A 21,564-nucleotide genomic window follows, 5' to 3' on the forward strand; every position below is an offset into this window, starting at 1 on the left:
CATTAATATGACACATATCAAGTGTATATGGAATGACTTCTAATAGAGGAACAAAGTCTGTGGGTTCTGTGAACGTCTTGAATAATATCACCACCTTTGTCTGGGTCTAATGATTACAGATAAGATTAATTCAATGCATTTAGAAACTTTACTCCAGGTTCTCAGTAGAGTAAAACTCTGAACTGTCAAATACCTAAGGCCTTGAAGAATTGAAACGAAGGAGTTATTTTAAATGGCCCATCCTTATGTCTTCTTTCCTATAAGACATCTTCAGCTTTATCTATAGCTCTATGACAACTTTCTTCAAAGTTATATAATGAAACGACATACATAATTCACCAAAGTGGTTCAATTATTTATTCTTGACTTTGTATTATGTATTGTCACGCTTATGCGTCACCCTGGGAGGCCAAGGCAGCAGAGGCACCATTAAAGTATTGAAGAGATTCTGTACAAAATAACACCTATATTCAACTAACTGCTTTGTCAGCATTCAATTTTTAAAAGTTCTTCCCATAAGTTAAAGAAAATGATTGGTGAAAAAACGAGCTAAATTAGATTTTATACTGCAAAGTACACATAAGGAGACACATGCCTATCCATATATTAGATTAATATTGATAGTCTGGACCTCTCACAAAATATTTTCTGATTTTTCATATGTGTATGTAATTATATATACATATATATATATAATGTTTCTAATAATACACCCAAGGCATTTCCCACAGAAAATAAATAAAATATAATATCTCACTTTCAATACAAAAGGAAATCAAACGGTGCCCTCCATGACGAGTTCTCTCCCTCCGTTCCCTTCCTTATTTTATTTGCCTAGATTTGTGCGGACTGCTTAGATAACGGACATATTTAACCCCACTGATTTTTCATGTGGAAACATTCTTTTTCTCCTTCGAGGCAATCTCTATCATTTTCTCATTTTCTACAACTGCCAAGTAGATAAAAATGAAAATGGACTGAAGTCCATTTCACTCCATCAGGAGTTTCCCCAGTGACAGCTGCTGGTGGAGCTGCTGTGCGGAAGTGAATTAAAGTGTTCTGCTCATTTTTATACCTAGAGAGTAAGATGCTACATCATACAATACACAACAGCTGCATTAAGCAGATAGTGTGCAATATGGGGAATGGAGAAGATCTTAAATCTTGACCCAAAAGGTAAAATACACACACACACACACACACACACACACACACACACACACACACACACACATAAGCACAAGCACATGCACACATGTGTACACACACAACCATGCACACACACATACATGCACACACATACATGCATGTACATGCACATATACATATGCACACATGCACAGGCACACATATCCAACAGTGAAATATATATATATATATGTGTGTGTGTGTGTGTATTAAAGCTATGGCTTAGCTTGCTAAATATAATAGCAAATTGAGAAATAACTTCTTAAAACTTTAATTGTCATGTTGGCATATCTGAAAGATTTGAGTTATAAGGGAAAAGTCAATTAATTTAGCATTTTTCTTGAATTAGCCTTTAAATCTGTAAATAAAAAGTAATTGGGAGTGCTGATAAGACGCTTCAAAAGCTAAAAGCACTTGTCGCACATTCACAAGACTGGAATTCTGTTTGCAGCCTTATGTCAGATGGCTCCAACTCCCCAAAGCTCTAGGGAATACAATACCCTTTGGTGCCACCTACATGCCCATGGTGCACATAAACGTATGAAGGCATACATGAATGCATAAGTTAAATTAAATAAATCTAGGAGAACAGTTTCTAACTAAATTACAGTTGTCTTATTATATGACAGCATGTGAATTTTATAGAGTATAGACCTGTGCAAGCAGACACACAGCATGGAATGTAATTTCCAGAATAAAGATAACAAAATGCTAATTTTATTCTCTTGAGATTGCAATGGGTATTGAAACACTTATATTGTTCCTCCTTTCCAGCATTTCCTGAATGGGTAGAGCATATCAACGACACTGAAGTGGACATAGGCAGTGACCTCTACTGGCCTTGTGTGGCCACAGGGAAGCCCATCCCTACCATCAGGTGGCTGAAAAATGGATACGCGGTAAGTATGTGGAAGTGTCCCACTGTTTCCAAGTGTATGCTGAGTCACAGGATAGTCAGTAGAATAAGGGTGCTTGGGCCCTGAAATAGAAGAAAAACTTCCTTGAAAAACAAAGTGTCTTCTTTCAATTTCAACAGCATTCTGTAATCGTATCTTTACCTCTCTCTCTTTTCCTTATTTTTCCTTTGTTCCACTGTCCCCCTTCCTATATTACCATTTCCACTGATATTGTCCCTTCTTTGCCACTGTTCCCCTGAACCCCACAGAAACAGAGGTAAGAGAGACGTGCTAAGTCCTATCCCAGCCTTGGGACAGTTGACAACATTGGGTCCCTTCTCCACCTTCCCACTCTAATCTCCCAGCTGGTCCAAAGGGGCAAAGGTGGACCCTCGGCTCTGTAAGATGAGTAGGACAGGAGCCACTGGGCATGGTAAGTGGTCTTCTCCATGCCGTGAACACCCCAGTTTGTGCATCGTAGGAGAGAATGAGGGTGTATGACCACAACGTACCTAGGTTAAGCATTGACCTGAAGCTGGATGAAGAGTTTACATATGGTCCACTTTCCTCAAAACCATGTACTTTATTTCACCCTTCAGTATCACAAAGGGGAACTGAGGCTGTATGACGTGACTTTTGAAAATGCCGGGATGTACCAGTGCATAGCAGAAAACGCGTACGGGACCATTTATGCAAATGCTGAACTCAAGATCCTGGGTCAGTATCCTTTCTGATTTCTCATCCCTGTCTATCAAACAAACAACCTATAGTAAGGCAAAAGGATATCCATAACTTGCGTTCAATTCCACTGTACTTTGGTTAGATGCGCAACACAGGTTGGTTGTTTATTTATACTGCCAATTCTCAAATCTCAGACTAAAGGAACAGTGAAATAGGCCAGTGGTTCTCAACCATTATAGTGCTGTACGACTTTACTACAGTTCTTCATGTTTTGGTGATCCTCAACCATAAAATCGTTTTCGTTGCTAATTCATTCCTCTAATTTTGCTACTGTTATGAATTGTGATGTAAAAATATGACATGCAGGATATCTGATATGCAGCCCCTGTGCAGGTTGAGAACTTCTGAATAGACTAAATAGTTGTTTTAAAAAGTGACTTCCTCAGAGGAGAAGCAGAGGCAGCAGCTCCTGGGGCTTCTTACAAGGGCATAATCCCACCCACCATCAGTCCACTGAGCAGGCATTGCAGTAAGACCCCTGGGTGATTTTGATAGGCAGTTAACATTTAAGAATCACTAGAATAAACGATAAAGATCCAAGTACAAATCGGCCTGAGAAAGCAATCTTCTCTCGCAAGGGCAGGGTGCAGATGACAGGGATATATTGTGTCTGTTAATAGCCAAGGTGACTGAACAGTGGACTAGATGTAAGAACTAGGAAGAAAAAGGGTATGCCATCTCTGGGGTTACCAGCTATGAGACTGTGTCATGACGTCATAACAACTATTCTGTAATATGTGTGACTTGAAGATGATCTTCAGCAATGCCGTGTGCTCCTTAACCAGTTGTTTGGTTCCAGTATTCTTTTAGCTGTCTATAGGTAGGTCATGAAGCCCTGGATTGGTTTATCGAAGAGTATATGCCCTCAGTTGGTGCTTAGTAAATAGAAAGTTAAATGGAATTCCATTATTAATTGAAAAGAGGTTTTTTTTTTGGTTCAAATTTTAATCCCACCTGTTAACTACCTGTGATGCCATAATAGAATTATATCAGTTTAATATATTTTGATTCTTCTGTTAGTATGCCTTGAGGGATGCTGAGTGGGATGGCTGTGAGCATGTCTAAGAATTTATAAACAGCATGTGCAGTGGGTAGAGTTCTAGCCATCCTTTTCACTAATTCCCTTGTAGAATTGAAAAAGAACAGTAGAATTCAAGGTGCCTTCTAGGTGAATAGGTAGGTACATAACTTGATTAAAACTAAAATTTGATTGGTAAAGTTATCAGCAATTGTCCATTTGAACTGAGCCTGCGTTACTAAATTATTAAATAGAAATGTATGTATGAAGTACCTAATAAAAGTACAACTCCAATATTTCTATTGATCATTAATCAATAAAACATGCTACACTCCAGAAGGACTGTTTAGCAAAAGGACTAATATACATTTGTTTACTTCACAGCTTTAGCTCCAACTTTTGAAATGAATCCCATGAAGAAGAAGATCCTGGCTGCGAAAGGAGGAAGGGTTATCATTGAGTGCAAACCCAAGGCTGCACCAAAACCCAAGTTTTCATGGAGCAAAGGGACAGAGTGGCTTGTCAACAGCAGCAGGTCAGGTCACATGGGGATATCGCTGATATTCAATGGCCTCTGAGCTCTTATAATGTCACTGTGCTTAGTGTCCTTAAAACTCTGCTGTCAGCCAAGGGCTTTCTCATCTAGTCTTCAAGTTCAATATCCGATTAGTACTTTAACTCATTAACATCAGTGTAAATAATCACCATGGAAGAGAATGTTCATGTGCAAGAATTTTTGATGTTGTAATGTGTTTTCTATGTATAAATGATATATAATTGATTATTTGTTACAGATGAATACAAATATGAATTGTTGAAAATTGAGCCTAGATAATGGTTAAATATATCTTTTATTTTATGAATATTTTATTAATGTTGATATTAACCATGTTAATCATTTTATTAATTAATAGTAATTATATTACTTTTAAAGTAATGACTGTATTGCTTTAATAATTAATATATTGAATGTTTAGTGAGTAGAAACTATACTATTATTTTGATGAATGTAAGTATACAAAGTGGTTCAACAAAGCAGGGACTCCTGTGCCTGCAGGAGAAGCTACCCTGTCTTGGCACCTGGTTTGTAAACGTTCTCACAGTACAGACGTTAACGTTCCATGCTTTCCCTCACTTCAAGTCCTTGTCAAACTACTATGCTTTCCCAAGGCAGAAACGTAGTCTTTTTTTCAATATGAATTGTGGAAAATTGAGTCTAGACAATGACAGAAGCTTAGTCATTGTTTCATAGTAGAGAGTTGTGTTGTACCCAGGGTTATAGATACTACAATTTGGAAGGTGACAGGGTAGTAGGCATTCAGCTTCAGTAGCCATAAACCTGATCAATGCCTTGCATGTGACATTGGTGTGGATATAGCACCATTAGATGACAAGGCCTTTAGGGTTCTTAAAGTCTCATTGGGACTTACGCACAGTCAAGTCACTAACTAGAATACAGCAACTGAGATACCATTGTGTGATATAGGACTGTGGTGTTCTTGACTATGTTAATGATCAGTTTCATTGATGTGGGGGGATGGCAACTAAAATTAGTATGGGTTTAGGGAAATTTGTCAGAGGTTTTCCACTGTTACTGGACTGTAATTTTTATGTCTGTGCTAACAAAGTAATTAAACGAGGAATGCATAGTAGTTTGACAAGGATTTGAAGTGAGGGGAAGCATGGAATGTTAACATCTGTACTGTGAGAATGTTTACAAAGAGCCAAGTGCCAAGATGGGATAAGCCACATAGGAGTGGTATTTATTAGTGGCAACGTTTGGGAGGGAAAAAAGAGACAGGGCTAGATGGAAGCTGGAGAGCCATTGAATGAGGTACAGGCCTGACTGAGAGGGTGAGAGAAGGCAGAGAGATTTGGTCGAAGGACTTGGATTCTGCACTGTTCTGAGAAAGACTGAGAAGGGCCTAGGAGAGTGCTTTGGGCAAAAGTGCTTCTAAGAGGAGTTTAGTGTCTGTGACAATTGGACTCATGGCAAAGTCCCCAGATACCCAGTCAAGATGGCAGTAAGCTGAAACCTGTGGCCTTCACAAAACACAGTGAGCAGGTTCTTTGTGCAGCACATGGAACCGTGGCTAATTATGCTTCTTCACATTTGGAGAAGGAGGCCTCTGCCTTGCTGAAACGTGCCATCTTTCTTAAAGAGGCAAGTGTATGGACGAGTCTTCTCTAGGATGCTAGCTATAGTCTCTAGGAAAGCAATGACTCAGCTTTTCAGCAATTGGCCAATGCTGAGAAAGAACATCTGAAAACAAAGGCCAGAAAATTAAAGCATTTTATGCTGGAAAATGTCTTACTTGTATAGAGCATAATAGTGTTACCGTATTTAATGCAAGGTACGATACTAATGTATGTTATTAAATGACTGAGTTTCTATTTTCTTACTTTCAATAGAATACTCATATGGGAAGACGGTAGCTTGGAAATCAATAATATTACAAGAAATGATGGAGGAGTCTATACATGCTTTGCAGAAAACAACAGAGGGAAAGCTAATAGCACCGGGACTCTGGTGATCACAAGTAAGGAATCCTTTGATGTTTGAGTCATGTGGTTCTCTTTATGTGATGGTGCTTATGTTTTTACAATATTACATATGTGTGATTCAAAACTAAGCTTCCAGTACAGTCAGTGTATTGATGAGTTCCCATCTCAGAGGTCTTCAGGGCAAGGCTCTTCCTTTCGAGTATTGTTCCTAGAACTGGATGTACGAACATCCTGTAAAGAGCGTCAAAATATATTGGATTTTATTCCCTTTTAAAACCTTTTATTGAGTTTGTTCTTTTTTCAATTTCATATATGTATGATGTTTATCCCAATTGCTATAACCACCATCTAATATCATGCCCACCCCTGTTACCCGGTTTCTCTCTAAAAATCCTCTTTTCATTCTCATAACTTTGCCATTGCCAATTAGTGATGGTGATGGAGTGTGTTATTGTGTTAAGAACTATGGAGTTTAACCCATGACATCTGTTTCGGGACATGGTGGACATCTCAATGGGCACAACCCTAGACAATAGGGGCCCCTCTCCTGAAATCAGTTAAAAACCTATAATTAAACAGGGTTAAAGGGTGGGCCCCATAAGCTCAGGCTCATGTAGCCTCATCGTAGATCACCAAAGTTGCTATGAAGTCATTACTGCATTGGTTCTGCCATGCCCAGAAGAGAGCACTTCATAGCACCTGTGCCTGTTATTCAGTTTCTTCATTCTTTCCATCCTCTTTCCCATGGTATTCCCCAAGGTTGTATACCTAGCCCAATTAGCTCCAAGCTTTCAACTACAACTTATTTTCATCACTTCGAGCCATCATGAGCCTCTGTATTCCCTGCCATCCATAGTAGAGATAGATGTCTCTGATACAAAGCCAGGAGTAGCATTTGTCTATAGGCATCAACCTAAGAAATGTAGAAGCAAGTTTAGTACTATGATGACTTAGATAAACAATAATATCAAGTTTGTTCCTAAGGTCTAAGACCTCCTAAGCCATGGGTTTTGAAATGGGTTGATAATAATAGGTTTGAAATGCTTCGTGAGGGACCAGCCTTACATCCAATCAGAGCAGGTGGTTACCCCCATAACAACCATACCGCAGTTGAATAAGTGGACATATCACTCTTGACATATTGGGATGATAGGCCGCAGGGTTTGTACCTTGGTAAGATTGTTGATGCCTCTCCCAGCACTCTACATAGCATCTTATAGCATCCTGAGAGCTAGGAAGCAGGAAGAAAGTTTGCAACCTCAGTTCCTGCTTCATTTCTCTACACCTTATAACCAAGCTATGCTGTGTTTCCAGCCATAGGCTTCGCAAAGTAGTTATCACAAGGAGCCTGCCTGATTTGGGAGTCTTTAGCCCCTAACCAACAATTTAACAAGAGGTACCACATGCCTGCCTCTGTTGTTTGTTTAGAAACCTTGGTTCAGGAACAGAAATATCCAGACAGGAAGAATAGCTACCTCCTAACTCTCATGCATGCACGCTTTGTCTTAACTCAATACTTTTATTCTTTTTTTTTCTTTTTTTTTTTTCGGAGCTAGGGATTGAACCCAGGGCCTTGCGCTTGCTAGGCAAGTGCTCTACCACTGAGCTAAACCCAACCCCACTTTTTTTATTCTTTTAAGTAGTAAGTTTATGTGTTTTGTTCACAGATCCTTCGTTTTGATGAATATGTCTTACACTCTTATCTCCCCCCATCTTCCAACACACATCCCTGATGTGATGTTCCATTCCCTAAATCTCATTGCTTTTATATCACCATTGAAATTCTGTCCCCTCCCTCATACTTCAGTGGAATTTCTACATTACTTTCTTCTACAGATATTATACTTTAAACATGAAAATCTAAAGATTTGAAGTTAGGAACCACATATCAGAGAAAACACATTTGTCTTTCTGTACTTGGGTTACTATTAAAGTATCTTTTATTCTCCTGCCCTTTTTCTGTTTATGGGTCTTTTAAAACTTATTTTATTTGACTGAGTAATCCAATTTCTCTTCCTTGCCTTCAAGCCCTGATATTCTATCTTCTGCTAGATATATTTTATTAGCGAGGTTTTCCATTGAGCTTTTTATTAAACATACAGGAGTTTTCATTTCAAGTTATATAAGTATATATATTCTTCAGTACTAATATATCTGTATTGAATTATATTTTCATAAGTCCTGAGTTGTTCTCATTTTATTAAACTGTTTGTGTCTTTTGACTTTTATTTTAGCATGTATTTATATCCCTTTTGAGCTTCTTAAAGATACCCATAATTGCTTTTTTAGTTAATTGTCCTGTCATCTAAATTGCTTTCATTGGAGATCACTAACTCAGGCTTAATAATTTTTGGAGGAAGCTTGCTTTCTTGAATTTTGTGTTACTTGGTTTTTTGTTTGTTTTAGTTTTGATTTTGTTGTTTTGTTTTGTTTGTGATGGGTCTTGGGAATCTGTAGTTAGATTGTTCATTGTACTTTTTGGTATAAATGTCTAGCCCATTTTTTTGAGAGGACTTTGAGATCTGAATTTGTCAGGTTTTGGGAGAGCTGAATGGTACTCAAAGTTCAGTCTTAGGGCCACCCAAAGCTTTTGCATGATTGGGATAGCAGAGGTGGTCCTAGTTCAGCTAGAGAAAATCACAGTTTCTGGCCCCACCAGTGGGCACTCTATAGAAAGAACAAGCTCCTTAAAAGCCAAGGTCACCTTACCAGAGGAGAGAGAGAGTGACAGCTAAAGATGGGGCACACAGTTGTTCAGTTTAAGTCCCCAATTTGCAACATTGAGATCCTGGAGGGAAGTAGGTAAGAGTTACCTGTAAGGTGAATAGGTCTTCTGCAGACATCACATCCTCAGATGGTCCTAGGGTCCATCCCCAGGGAAATATGCAGGCAGTACTGTGAGATGAGCCTGCATTTGAGGCAAGTCCTCACATGGTGGCATTAGTGTCCCAGAGGAAGGGAGAAAATAGGGTTCCCTGTGAATCCAGCAGACACTTGGTCACAGTCCTAAAACAGCTGAGGCAAAGCTCCAAAGTAGACTTTAATTCTTCATCTGATGTCTTGTGCTTTATTTTGTCTTATGTTTTGTTTAACTGTGATTTGCTTTTCTTTTAAAATCCACACAGATCCCACACGAATAATTTTGGCCCCAATCAATGCTGATATCACTGTTGGAGAAAATGCTACCATGCAGTGTGCTGCGTCCTTTGATCCTGCCTTGGATCTCACGTTCGTCTGGTCCTTCAATGGCTACGTGATTGATTTTAACAAGGAAATTACAAATATTCATTACCAGAGGAATTTTATGGTAGGTGCCTTATATTTCATTTTATTAACATCCTAATAATTCTTATGTGTCTGTGCCAACTAAAACTTCAGTTAAGGATCAGAGAAATAGCTTAGTAGTAAGAGAGCCACAAACCTGTGGATCTGAGTTCAATCCTAGGAATCCACATAACAGAAGGAAGGAACCAACCCCAAAAAGTTGTTCTCTGGTGAAACCGGTGCCATGGCTTACACATGCAAGGACACACGTACAAACACTCACACATACACACACACACCTATAAGTAATTAAAAAATTAAAAATATATTATTTTATGTAATCTTAGTTTTATAATGAAGTTACTATCATGTGAAAATCTATTTTTATCATGGTACTCTGAAACATAAAAGACTAATGTTAAATAGTTGGGTAGAGATATTCTCAAATATCAGCTGATCTTTAGTTTTATTTTCCCCTCCAATTATATAATTCTGGTATTGATGTGACCGTTATTCTATTAAATTTGTACCCAAGGTCCTAGCAATTTCATTGTAATTTGAATGAGAGAAAATATTGAACTTACTCCAGGATATAATGATTGTTTTAAAGTAATTCATTTCATTCTATGAATGTAATAAGTCAGTAAAATATATTTGTTTCAAGGTTTGAACTAGTTTACATGGTTTGAAAAAGATTAAACGGTTAATTCTAAGAAGTGGAGACTGTACATTCTGCAAACCTTGTAAATTAACACAGCAATCAGAGATTAGAGAGACAGTCAGGAAGCAATGCAGGGATATCACTGGGGGGGTGGAAAAGCTGCTGAGACTGACAGAGGACAACACGCTCTACTGGTTGCTACCATTCTCCTCTCTGAAAAGGTTACTCCTTAGGAACTTGTGTATCTGTTTGGCATGGGCCTTACTTAAGATGCGTTGAGCTTGTCTGTCCTCCATGGGAGAGGAAATATCTACCCTCACAGAGACTTGAATTGCCAGGGTAGAGAAACACTCAGAGGGCCCCAACCCACTCAGAGGAGAAGGGAAGGGGGTGTAGGGGAAGGATTGTGGGAAGAAGGGACTGGTGACCAGGAGAGGGACAATGAGTGTGATGTGAAGCAAATAAGTAACAAATGAAATAAAATTACATTAAAAAAGAGAGATGTGTTGAGAATGGTAATTGTGTCAGTAGAAAGAGGGGCAAATGAGAGGCTGTAGGCCATAGACAGAAAGGCAGTGGGGAATATAAATAAAATAAAACAATATCCTTCTTTAACATTTTAAAACAATAGAAACAAAAGTAGCAAAAAGAAAGGAAAACATGCTGGTCTGGTAAATAGGACTTGCGCCTGAGCACTCAGGATACTGAGTCAAAAGAATCTTAGATTCTTATGCTGGAGGCTAGCCTGGGCTACATAGTGAGTCCCTGTCTCAAAAAAAAATAGGGGTGGGCTGTGAACATTAACTTCAAAATCAGCTATTAATGTACACAAATGATTGGGCCAAGTCAGTGTGGTATATCAGATTTTTTTTTCTCGGTATTCCCAAGATTTTTGTATTCTTTTTTTGGACATTATTAGAATATTTACACAGTTGTTGAACAAATAATTTTTCTTTTTTCTCTTTTTTTATTGATTATTTTATGTATTTAAATTTCAAATGTTATTCCCTTGCCCCCTCTCCCACCCCTCCCCCCTGCTTCTGTGAAGATGTTCTCACTCCCACCTCAACGCCCTGGCATTCCCCTACACTGGGGCATTGAGCCTTCACAGGACCAAGGACTTCTCCTCCTATTGATGCCAGACAATGCCATGCTCCACTATATATACAGTTGGAGCCCTGGGTCCCTCCATGTTTAGTCTTTGGTTGGTGGTTTTGTCCCTGGGAGCTCTGAGGAGTCTGGTTGTTTGATATCATCCTTCTTCCTATGGGGTTGCAAACCCCTTCAGCAATGTATTAATATTTATAAATTATAATAACAGTATGCTTTAGATTATCCAGTTGCCTGCAAATCACTTGTCTCGGGTTTCTTCTTTTAGTTTAGTAAACACTCCTCTCACCAGACAGGGCCATTTCAAATTAGATGTGCAGCCACAACTCCCTCGGTATTAATGTATAGGCCCCCGCAGGTTCACTGTGATTTCCGTAATTTGCAATTCCTCGAGACGAGCTATAACCATAAAAATCAATCATAATCTGCCAATTTGGTTTCTGAGCCAGAGTATACCTAAAAGCTAACGTAATAGGCAAAGAAAATCAGATTTTTCTACTTGGATCTTATAAGTCTGAAATGTTGCGATTCACCTAATGTAGGCTTCCTTTCATCACTAGTGAAATTGGCACCGCAAACTTTATCAATTGAGTAATTCTTCCTTACATTATTAGAGTTTTTGAAAGACAAGTCTCACCATGGTTATTGATTTTAAGGAAAAGAGTAAGATAAACAGACATGTTACTTAAAACAATGCAACAAAGTTTTGAGTTCATTTATTCCTCTGGTCTCATGAATTGAGTAATTTCAGAACCACCATCTGGAAAGATGACAAGAGGAGTTTATGAAGTGTATTTAGTAGCTTCAGGGACGTCTGCATAAATAGGTTTGGTGGCATAAATTACCCTAATTAAGGTGAGACTTCACCTTTAGTGCATAGGTAAATCTTTAAAATAATATTTACCCTATGTTATTTGACATAAATACCCACTGTGAGAAAAAAAATCAGGAAAAGGAATAAACAGGAAAAAGATGTAGATGAGGGACCAGAAGACAGTTCTTCCCTATTCAAACGTATATAAAACTATATAAAGGCCTAGTGACTTCAAAGAAGAAGGGAATAAAGTGTTTGAATGCTAAAGGAGAAAAGGTGAGTAGGAGCAGAGATGTGCGGTGAGTTCTGAGACTATGCCTGCTCTCTCTGCAAATGACAGCCACAGAGGTTCAGTGAGTGGCTGGCCCAAGCTGGTCTGCTGAGGAGTGCTTGCTGGCTGTGGGCTTTGTATTATGATTCTGATGCAATGGGATCAGGTGATCAGGTGTTCGTTATTAGCACTTCAAAGAAAGACAGCCGAGTTGAATTCTTTAAAAGAATATATAACCTCAGGAGAAGAATAGATACAGCATGAAGGAACTGAAGGGTTTGCAACCCCATAAGAACAACAATGCCAACCAACCAGAGCTCCCAGGGACTAAACCACTACCCAAAGACTACACATGGACAGACCCATGGCTCCAGCTGCATATGTAGCAGAGGGTGGCCTCGTTGGATACCATCGAAGGAGAAGCCCTGGGTCCTGCCAAGACTGGATTCCCTAGTGTAGGGGAATGTCAGGGTAGGGAAGTTGGAAGGGAGAGTGGTTTGGGGAGGGGAACACTCTTGTAGAAGAAGGGGAGGAGGATGGGATAGGGGGCTTATGGATGGGAAACCGGAAAGGGAAAAACATTTGAAATGTAAATTAAAAATATCCAATAAAAAAATAGATACTGCAAAGTAAGTGATCAAAATAATCATCTCCTGAACCTACAAAAGTCCAGGAAAAGCCTCATTTCCAACAAAAAGTCAGGGGTCAAACTCACTTCTAAACGACATTTAAGTGAAGGCATCAGAAATGTTTAAACAATCTTGGAGAGAGAGAGTTCTCCTGTCTGGGCCCCAGCTTCCGTGTTTGATGGAGCAAGTGTTTTCCACCTGAAGCTTGGAGGGTGAAACCATGGGAGCAGTGGGGGCCTCAGTGGGCGGGGAACACAGGTGGCCATGGTTATCTATTGCTTAAAATTGCATAGGCAAAAATGTCGCTCTGTCTATGTTCCTTAAATGACTTGGCATATTTTTCTTAAGTCTTGAGCACATTTTATACAGGGTTAGCATGGGTTGGTTAACCACCATCTGCTGCTCCTGTGCCGAAAACAAAGAAAAAAAAAAAAAAAAAAAAAAAAAAAAACTGAAAAAGATGTCTACAAATTCAATAAAACAAAAAATCAAAACCCCAGAGACACCCAGAGTCTAAAAGCCTTCAGCTGCCACCACGTTTTGGTAATTATCACTGCCCACGACTTATTCGCCATTGCTAAAAGCAATGTAGATGTAATCTTTAGTGTTCATCACGTGAACTTTCAGCTCCAAGTTAGTTGAAGAAAGAGAAAATAAATCGTTTAAAGAATCACGCCTGCTCTGGTTCCGGCTCGCCGTTCCCAGTTCTCACCACTAAATGGCAGCCTCGCGTAAGGTTTCGAGATTCATAGCCTGGACTAATTTAAGCGGAGACCTTTATGGGACGGAACAAATGCATCTCTTTGTATTTACCAGTGCATGTGGGATTATGTGCAATGCTGAATTTCACTACAGCTCTTTGCTCTATGGAGTCCATGGAAGGAAGTAACGAGGCTTTACTGTGTCCCTTTTGAGCGTTTACGTTGTCAATGAAACAAAACAAAGCAAAAGACAAATAACACTGTCCTTCTGTTATTAATGCTCTACTGTACATAACATATGTTACGTAGTCCTTCATTGACTTACTTAAAACTCACCGAATATTATGCCTTGTGTGACAGTGACTAGTAAATATTTCATTTGCGCACTAACAAAATTCACGTAGAGATAAAATATCAACAAATCACCCGTTTAATACAGTAATTGATTACAGCAATTTATCTGCGTTATTTTGTTCTGCTAAGGTTCGATGGCAAATAATTATATATTTTCTGTGCCCAGTTATAAAGCTGCTACCGTTTTTACTTTCTAATTTGACTACTTACTCTCTGAGAGTAAACATACAACTAAAATTAGTTTTAATTATAATTTATGCCGTAACACTTCGTTTTCTAGAAAGATCTTGAGACTATCTACATACATATGTATTCTTAAATACTCGAAGTATTTATGTTTCCTTTTATCCTTCATTCACAGTGGCAAATAGTGGTCAAAATATTTTATTTGTTACCTAATTTTATAAAATTCTATTTTGTGTGTATGTGTATGTAAGTATGCATGCATGCATACATGCCTGTTTGTGAGTGTGGGAACACACATGCCCTGGCACACATAGGGAGCTCAGAGGAGAGCATTCAGGAGTTACTCTCACCATCCACCATAAGGCAGGGTCTCTTTTTGTTTTCTCTGATCATGCAATAGTTTATGCTACCTGGCCACTGAGCTTCTGTTCAGTTCTCTGTCTACCACATCCCCAAAGGAATACTTAAAGCACAAATGCCCACCCCTCTGTCTGCCTTTTTACGTGGGTTCTAGGGAACAAACTAGGGTCATCGGGCTTGAGTGTCTAGTGTCTTTACTCACTGAATCAACTCCCTGGCCCCTACCTGCCTGATTTTGACAACGACCTCCAATCATTTTCCTTGACTTGTTTGACAGAACACTCATTGTCTCAGTAGCTATCTTGATTAAGCACATAAACACCTTGCACATCTTCCTGATTTCTTTACAACGGTGTTGAAAGTTCAGTCTATCGAGAAGTCACTACCGGTTTGCTAAAAATTCAGAGAAGCCATCTGAGTTCTCAGTAGCTCTGTCCTACCTCACCTGATACTAGGTCATTTTCACCTTTAACTCTGCGACCCCCTACTCTCTAGCCATCATTTCCCACCTTTAAAATATATTTTATCTGGGTTTCCGAAACCAATTTCTTCATAACCCTTTTATGTGGAGAATGGAATGCTTACAAAGTGCTTGACAAAGAACAGAGTAATTCTATTTCTGATAAATTTTATAATAGGGAAATTGTGTTCCGCTAAAATTCTATAGACTTTCCCCCCCTCCTTTCTGTTAACAGATCTCATTTTTGCAATTTAAATCACTCACCAGTTTACCGAATACTGAGTCTGAGATGAGATATTCTAGGTGTTCATCTCTGAGGGCAAGGGAAAGGTGCGTCTGTTGAACCCTGTCTAGTCAGTTTGGGATGAAATGCCTTCCTCAACCCTGACATTGTTACTTGGAGTAAGCAGTATCCAGTGACGTAGATGCTAATGTGGGTGTCTTAATTTCAGGGGTAGGGAAACTGAAGATTAGACAGGTGAAATAAGCCCCAAGTCAGGAACCCAGAGAGCTGTGTCCTGCTGCTGCCTGCACGAGGCATCCGTTCACGTCTGTCTACTTAGATAATTCCCAGCCAGTTGGAAACACTGCAAGACGGTACTGTTCAACTCATATGTATTAGTTTAAGATCTTGTTTAGTGACTCACTGACATCCACACGATCCAAAGTGTTTTACTCCTCAGACACTGTTATCAGCCTTCGCTCTGTGAGGCAAATTAAGCTCGCACAGGTGGAAAAGTACAGTTGGCGGTGAACCATGAACGTTCCTTCAGGTTTTCAGGGACTGAGTTTTGAAGCTCTATGCTAGCAGGTATGAGACTGTGCATTGACCTCGTATACATTGGCGGGTGTGAGGATGTGTGTTGACTGTATTTTTGCAGGTGTGAGGATGTACATTGGCTGTGTGTTCGCAGGTGTGAGGGTGTGTGTTTGTAGTTGTGTACTAGCCATGTGTTGGCAGGTGTGAGGATGTGCATGGACCATGTGTTTGCAGGTATGAGGGTGTGTGTTTGCAGGTGTGAGGGTGTTGTTTGCAGGTGTGTACTGGACGTGTGTTTGCAGGTGTGAGGTTGGGCACTGACTGTGTTCGCAGGTGTGAGGGTGTTGTTGGCTATCAGTGACCTCACCACCCGTGAGGAATGTCTGTTGGCTGTGATTGTCACACCATACCATTAGAAAAACAGATTTCTCTGTCTAAGGTGGATTTCTTTTTCTTTAAAACTAAAACTGTGAATTCTGTGAATAGGTCATGAAAAATGTTTGGAATTTGAAGAACAAGTTTTTAATTAGAAATGAAATGTTCTTTTGACCCTGAGCAAGAACTTTACTGCTAGACAATCAAGGGAGAGAACAGAAAGAAAATTAAAGCCAGGCAGAAATTTAGCTATCTTTATTGTTTTCAATGGCACTGGCTCTCTCTTTTTTTTTTTTTTCTGTTGAATAAGAAAATGAAGGCTTCCTAAGGTTACTAGAAAGATCATGGAGTCTATGAATGGGGTTTGAAAATCATCCTGAGAAACATAAAGAATTAAGTTACAGCAGAAGGAACCAGAGTAGAAGCTCAGGGCCGTTAGGTCAAAGATAGACGTGGAGATCTGAACCTTGGGTTCATGGGCTCACATCTGGGGAAGCACCGGCTATGAGCTGCATATAGCTGCTGCCTTTTTCTTTTTCCTGGCAGCAGACAGGTACGAGGGGAAAATGGGTTTTACAATTCAGCTGGCTTCTTTAAGACACTGAAATCACAAAGCGGAGAGTACACCAGCCCAAGTTGCTGCCTAGCAAGTCACACTGGTCAAGTCCTTAAATGTTTGCTGGTGGTAACGCTAATCCATCAAATTAAGCACATGCAGCAATAGGCCTTTTTCTTTTGTGTATGTTGTTGGAGTGTCTATGTGTGAAGGGTATCGCTACATGTACTCATGTATGTGTATGCATGTGGAGGCCAGAGATCAACTTTAGATGTCTTTCCTCAGACACTATATGCCATTTTTACTTAATATTTTTAAGACATTGTCTCTTACTAACAGAATCTGGTGTCTATAGATGAGGCTGGCTGGGTAGAAAGGTCCAGTGCAGGGTTCAGATATATAGCACCATGCCTGTCATGTTTGCTTTCTGGATTCTGAGGGCACACACTCAAACATACACACACACACAGACACACACACACACACACAAATACATGTGCACACACGCACACACACAAAGATTTTAGCAGAATCACTTTTTCTAAGAAAATATAAGAACAACAACATATACCAATATACAGTAAAGATAGTGAGCTTGCTCTTATGAAAATGTGTGTGTGTGTGTGTGTGTGTGTGTGTGTGTGTGTGTGTGTGTGTGTGTGTGTTTGCAGTTTACTGAATGGCAAAGTACATTAACTTTGGGGCTTTCCTCATTTCTTCTTATAGAGATACCGAAAAACTCTGAGGCTAATGGGAACCAATGGAAACCATATGAATTAAGTCATATCTAAGTTTTCCTTCAACTCTAAAACAAATCTACAGGGTTCAGAGTTTTGGTGTGTTGTTCCTTATTCAAAAAACGCTTAGTAAGGACCTCAAACAAAATTCTCATTGTTTAAATGGGTCAATTGGTCAAAAATGAATTCCTCAGTGAGCAGACTATATTGTGTTAACATTTCCAGGCAACCCCTGAACAGTTTCTTTAGTAATTCTTTAGTAATTACAGCTTCTCTTGTGTATCTGAGGGTTTTAAACGTTTGATGGCATACCTAAATTAGTGTTCTAATATTCAAAAATTCAGACTCAGTTAATTAAAATGATGGAACATTAAAATCAACACCAATGGGGTTGGGGATTTGGCTCAGTGGTAGAGCACTTGCCTAGCAAGCGCAAGGCCCTGGGTTCGGTCCCCAGCTCCGAAAAAAAGAATAGAAAAAAAAATCAACACCAATATAAATAGAGAATATTAGAAAACTAGTGCTAGTCGTATGTGTGAAAATATAATTTTTGAGATCCAAGGTGAGGTTGTCAAGAGCCCTTAAGGTGCCAAGTGGTACCTAACACTATGATGTCAGTATTCTCAGTGTGCAGAGCTAGACAGAGTGACACTAGACAGAAAGGGGGACCGCAGGCACTACTAAATGATGACATCAGAATTACAGTGCAAAGTCCATGGCGTGACCATCAGTCAGTGTGTACGATTTTGCCACTTCAATGTGTTTTAAACTGAACAAGGAACGCCACTTAATAGAATAGCATATGAAGGAAGGAAGCTAGGTCCAGCTATCATGTATGAAAAGATGGCCTCGTAATTGATTACATATTGTATCTTTCGCGGGGTTTCAGCTCAGAGTATGTGTGTGTGTGTGTGTGTGTGTGTGTGTGTGTGTGTGTGTGTGTGTGCATGTAAAGCCTTTCAGCAGCTCCAGAGGTACCTTGAGTTCGGTTGGTACTGAACTCCTCATGTTAGAGGAGTCTGTGGATGCTGCTAGCATGGGAGAAGGCTGTCTTTGATGTTTCTGTTGTAGTTGTTGTCTAGCAAGCCAAGAGAAAAAAACATCTTGCTTCACGTATAGCAGACGTGTTAGACATTTAATAATTTGTTTGCATTTTTTCTCCCTTGTCAATTCGAAAGGAACAAAGCAAGCTGTGTTTACCAAGCTGCTTGCTTGCTCCGTCCTTATGAGTCCTCTGGTTCTTACAAGTTAGCAACAATTTTAACTTCTATTTCATGCAATCAATTTTTGGCAGTTAGTGTACGGTGGAGGAGAACCCAAGGAGTGGGCATTTTTAGGTTGAAACTCTTTTGACTTAAGCTTGGGATCCTTCTGAGTGGTCAACCACATATGCACGCTGGACATCCCCAGGCTCTGCCATCACAGTTTCCAGGATGTGATTCAACTCTCCTCCTCTGAAGGGAGGAATTTTGTGATTCAGCCAAGCTGCGGCTTTCAGTGAAAATAAGTGCACATTCGTATCTAATTTGTGGCTAGAATGTGCTGAGGCCCGTGATCTTCAGTTGCTTTGTAAGCGTTCTGCCAACCACCGAGAACCACAACTTCTCCTGAGGACGGAAAGCATTAGCTGCCTTTGTAAAACCGTCAAAAAATATTCCACGCAAACACACTCTCCCGGGGAGGATGCGTGTACTTCCCCTGTTTCCCTGCTGCAGACTTCTAGCACCCTGCCTTCGCCAGCGGTAAGGCAACAGGGCTGCCTGTCGACGTTCTTAAAATTCCTGTGCAATCCTGCCAATGCCTACTCAGGCGCTCGTCTTTAAGACAGGGCTGATTCCAAATTGACTTAAATGAAAATGTCTCCTAGGTATGGAAGTGTAAGAGTGATCAAAGTGTTGTCTGAAATTCTCAAAAAAATTAATAGAATATTATTATTTTGAAAGCTATTGAAGAACATCTTCAAAGATCTAATGGATATGAATTTGGCAAATACTTTAGGGCATAAAGCAGTTAGTGGTTTTGGATTTTAATTATTCGTGATGATATGAAGAGAAAGATCACAATTCTCAGGAGAGTTAAATAAATACCTATATGGATGGCAGTGTGGAACAGAGGTCAGCTTCTCATTAAAAAAAAAGATTATCACTGCTCATCAAGACTGACAAATACCCAGGGCCAGCTGCTGTGCCCTTTATATAGACATATTAGTATACTATCCCAAGCAATAAACCAATCTGGCCAGACTTTGTAGCTCCTCATCAGCCAAGGAGAGCACAGGTTGGAAGATGAGCACAGCAGAGAATGCAGCGTGTGATAGAACCTATGGCCAAATAGAACATTCACTCCACGTGTGCTCACTAGAAACCCAACTCTAAAAGGAGATAACCTAACGCTTCACATAAACAACGCTTCCACGTGAGTCTCAACGCAGGCCATAAATTACCTACCCTATAATGAAACCAACTCAGTACGATTGGAGTGGGAAACAACTATTTGTGTCTAATAGGAAAATCAAAGATCCATTTAAAACTTGAATTCCCCAAGTTTTTCTGCTAAGAAGGTATTTTGTAAGTAATGAGAAAGAGCTCTAGCAAGCTCTCACTTGACTAGAAATGGGGTGACCCCATTCAGCATGCTTGGGCACTCTTTAAGTCTCATAACTATCGCCAATAATGTGCACATAATGAGACCCTACTGAGAAGCTTCTACCAGGAAAGAGTGGGAGGAAATGCATTGTTTAGCTCTATATATTTGCAGAGCCTAGTATGTCACACAATAGATATTCATTAAATGTTGTGTACTTTCAGAAATTAAAATCATATCGTATTGCCACTAGCAAAATTCATATATATGTATATGTTTATATACATATATATGATACACACATATACACACATACATATATATGTAAATATATGTGTGTATAGTTTATAATTTGCTGGCAAGTTACATTTCAGTGGAATCACCATCCATCTTGTTACTTCTATAAGCTTTTAGCATCTTTGTAAGATGAACTATGGAACATCCTGAATTTGGTCAAATTGGCTCAGCTTTGCAAAACTGAATTATCTATTTACACACATTGATAGGACTCAGATTTTTAGACATTAACATTTTTCTTTAAAAAAGCAAGTAACATGGATTGACTAGGTTATATTTAGAAATGTGAGTGTGTGTATACATATGCACGCTATAACAATTAGTGAGGAGAAAAAGAGGCCATGACTCTGAAGGAGCATGCAGAGGGGTACACAAGAGGAAAGGGGAGGGGGAACCTTACATTTCTGTTTTAATCTCAATAATAAAAAAATACAAATGGCACCAATAAACTAGCTCCATCCTTGGCTTTCCCTCAGTGCTGCTCTCTGACAGAAAGCCAAAGACAGCAGAGCCAAGAGGGCCTGAAGTTCAGCTTCTTTAGTTTTCAGATGGAAAGCCAGAGCAGAAAGAGAACAAAGACATACACTTAGCAGATCTGTTACAGATGCTGCCACTTCCTCCTCCTTCTCTTCCTCCTCCTCTTCTTTTTGTTTTTTATTTTTTTTCCATCTTTATTAACTTGAGTATTTCTTATTTACATTTTGATTGTTATTCCCCTTCCGGTTTCCAGGCAAACATCCCCTAATCCCTCCCCTCCCCTTCTTTATGGTGTTCCCCTCCCCACCCCCCCATTGCCGCCCTCCCCCAACAATCACGTTCACTGGGGTCCAGCCTTGGCAGGACCAAGGGCTTCCCCTTCCACTGGTGCTCTTACTAGGATATTCATTGCTACCTATGAGGTTGGAGCCCAGGGTCAGTCCATGTATAGTCTTTGGGTAGTGGCTTGGTCCTGGGAAGCTCTGGTTGGTTGGTTGGCATTGTTGTTCGTATGGGGTCTCGAGCCCCTTCAAGTTCTTCCAGTCCTTTTTTCTTTGTTCTCTTTACTTTTATCTTTATTAATGAATTACTTTATTTATTTAAATCCCAAATATTGCTCCC

At 39.6% G+C, this 21,564-nt stretch overlaps 1 protein-coding gene across 1 annotated transcript in view; it reads left to right on the plus strand.

Annotated features, from left to right (window-relative positions):
* Positions 1 to 21,564, plus strand: part of Cntn1 (contactin 1) — a 291,050-nt gene that overhangs the window by 193,507 nt on the left and 75,979 nt on the right. The window contains 5 exon segments of the mRNA XM_032885326.1: positions 1,963 to 2,087; positions 2,684 to 2,801; positions 4,228 to 4,378; positions 6,256 to 6,383; positions 9,474 to 9,655. Coding sequence (XP_032741217.1) covers positions 1,963 to 2,087; positions 2,684 to 2,801; positions 4,228 to 4,378; positions 6,256 to 6,383; positions 9,474 to 9,655 — 704 coding nt within the window.

This window comes from Rattus rattus, chromosome 1 (genome assembly GCF_011064425.1).
Source record: "Rattus rattus isolate New Zealand chromosome 1, Rrattus_CSIRO_v1, whole genome shotgun sequence".
Lineage (NCBI taxonomy): Eukaryota > Metazoa > Chordata > Mammalia > Rodentia > Muridae > Rattus > Rattus rattus.